This window comes from Papilio polytes, unplaced genomic scaffold, assembly GCF_000836215.1.
Source record: "Papilio polytes unplaced genomic scaffold, Ppol_1.0 DF821767.1, whole genome shotgun sequence".
Taxonomy (NCBI): Eukaryota; Metazoa; Arthropoda; class Insecta; order Lepidoptera; family Papilionidae; genus Papilio; species Papilio polytes.
The window spans coordinates 727-1,080 of record NW_013527437.1 but is presented as its reverse complement, the minus strand read 5'-3'; the positions used below and the strand labels follow the sequence as shown (position 1 = coordinate 1,080).

Genomic DNA, 354 nt, shown 5'->3' with positions numbered 1-354 from the left:
TTTGGGTCCTCGCGGTACTGGCCGTCGTCCTCCTGTCCGTCTGTTAATGCGTTGGAGGGATCGTTGAGTGTCGGTGGGGGCACCATGATGCCTTGACCTAGAATTAGGAATGTGTTTTTAATTTATTCATGACTAATTAATAGAAAAAATGTACTTGGAATATTTGATCTAGTTAATGTTATATTTGGTAACATTTCGAATTACATTAAAAGATTGTGTTATTGCCTCTTTCCGGTTAATTATTAAGATGAAAAAAAAAATGTGTACAATTTGTCTGCCGTTAGCTGGTATCTAGTTAAGTAAGCAGTTACAATTGCTAGCTTAGTAAGTGACAATGACCGCCGGGCACATGTA

The 354-nt window shown here is 38.1% G+C and overlaps 1 protein-coding gene across 1 annotated transcript in view; it reads right to left on the bottom strand.

The window, feature by feature from the left end:
* Positions 1 to 3: 3 nt before the first annotated feature.
* LOC106108181 (endocuticle structural glycoprotein SgAbd-3-like) overlaps positions 4 to 354 on the bottom strand; it is a gene marked incomplete at both ends in the record, with an annotated part of 915 nt that continues 564 nt past the window's right edge. The window contains one exon of the mRNA XM_013289283.1: positions 4 to 97. Coding sequence (XP_013144737.1) covers positions 4 to 97 — 94 coding nt within the window. The remainder of the gene's footprint in view (positions 98 to 354) is intronic.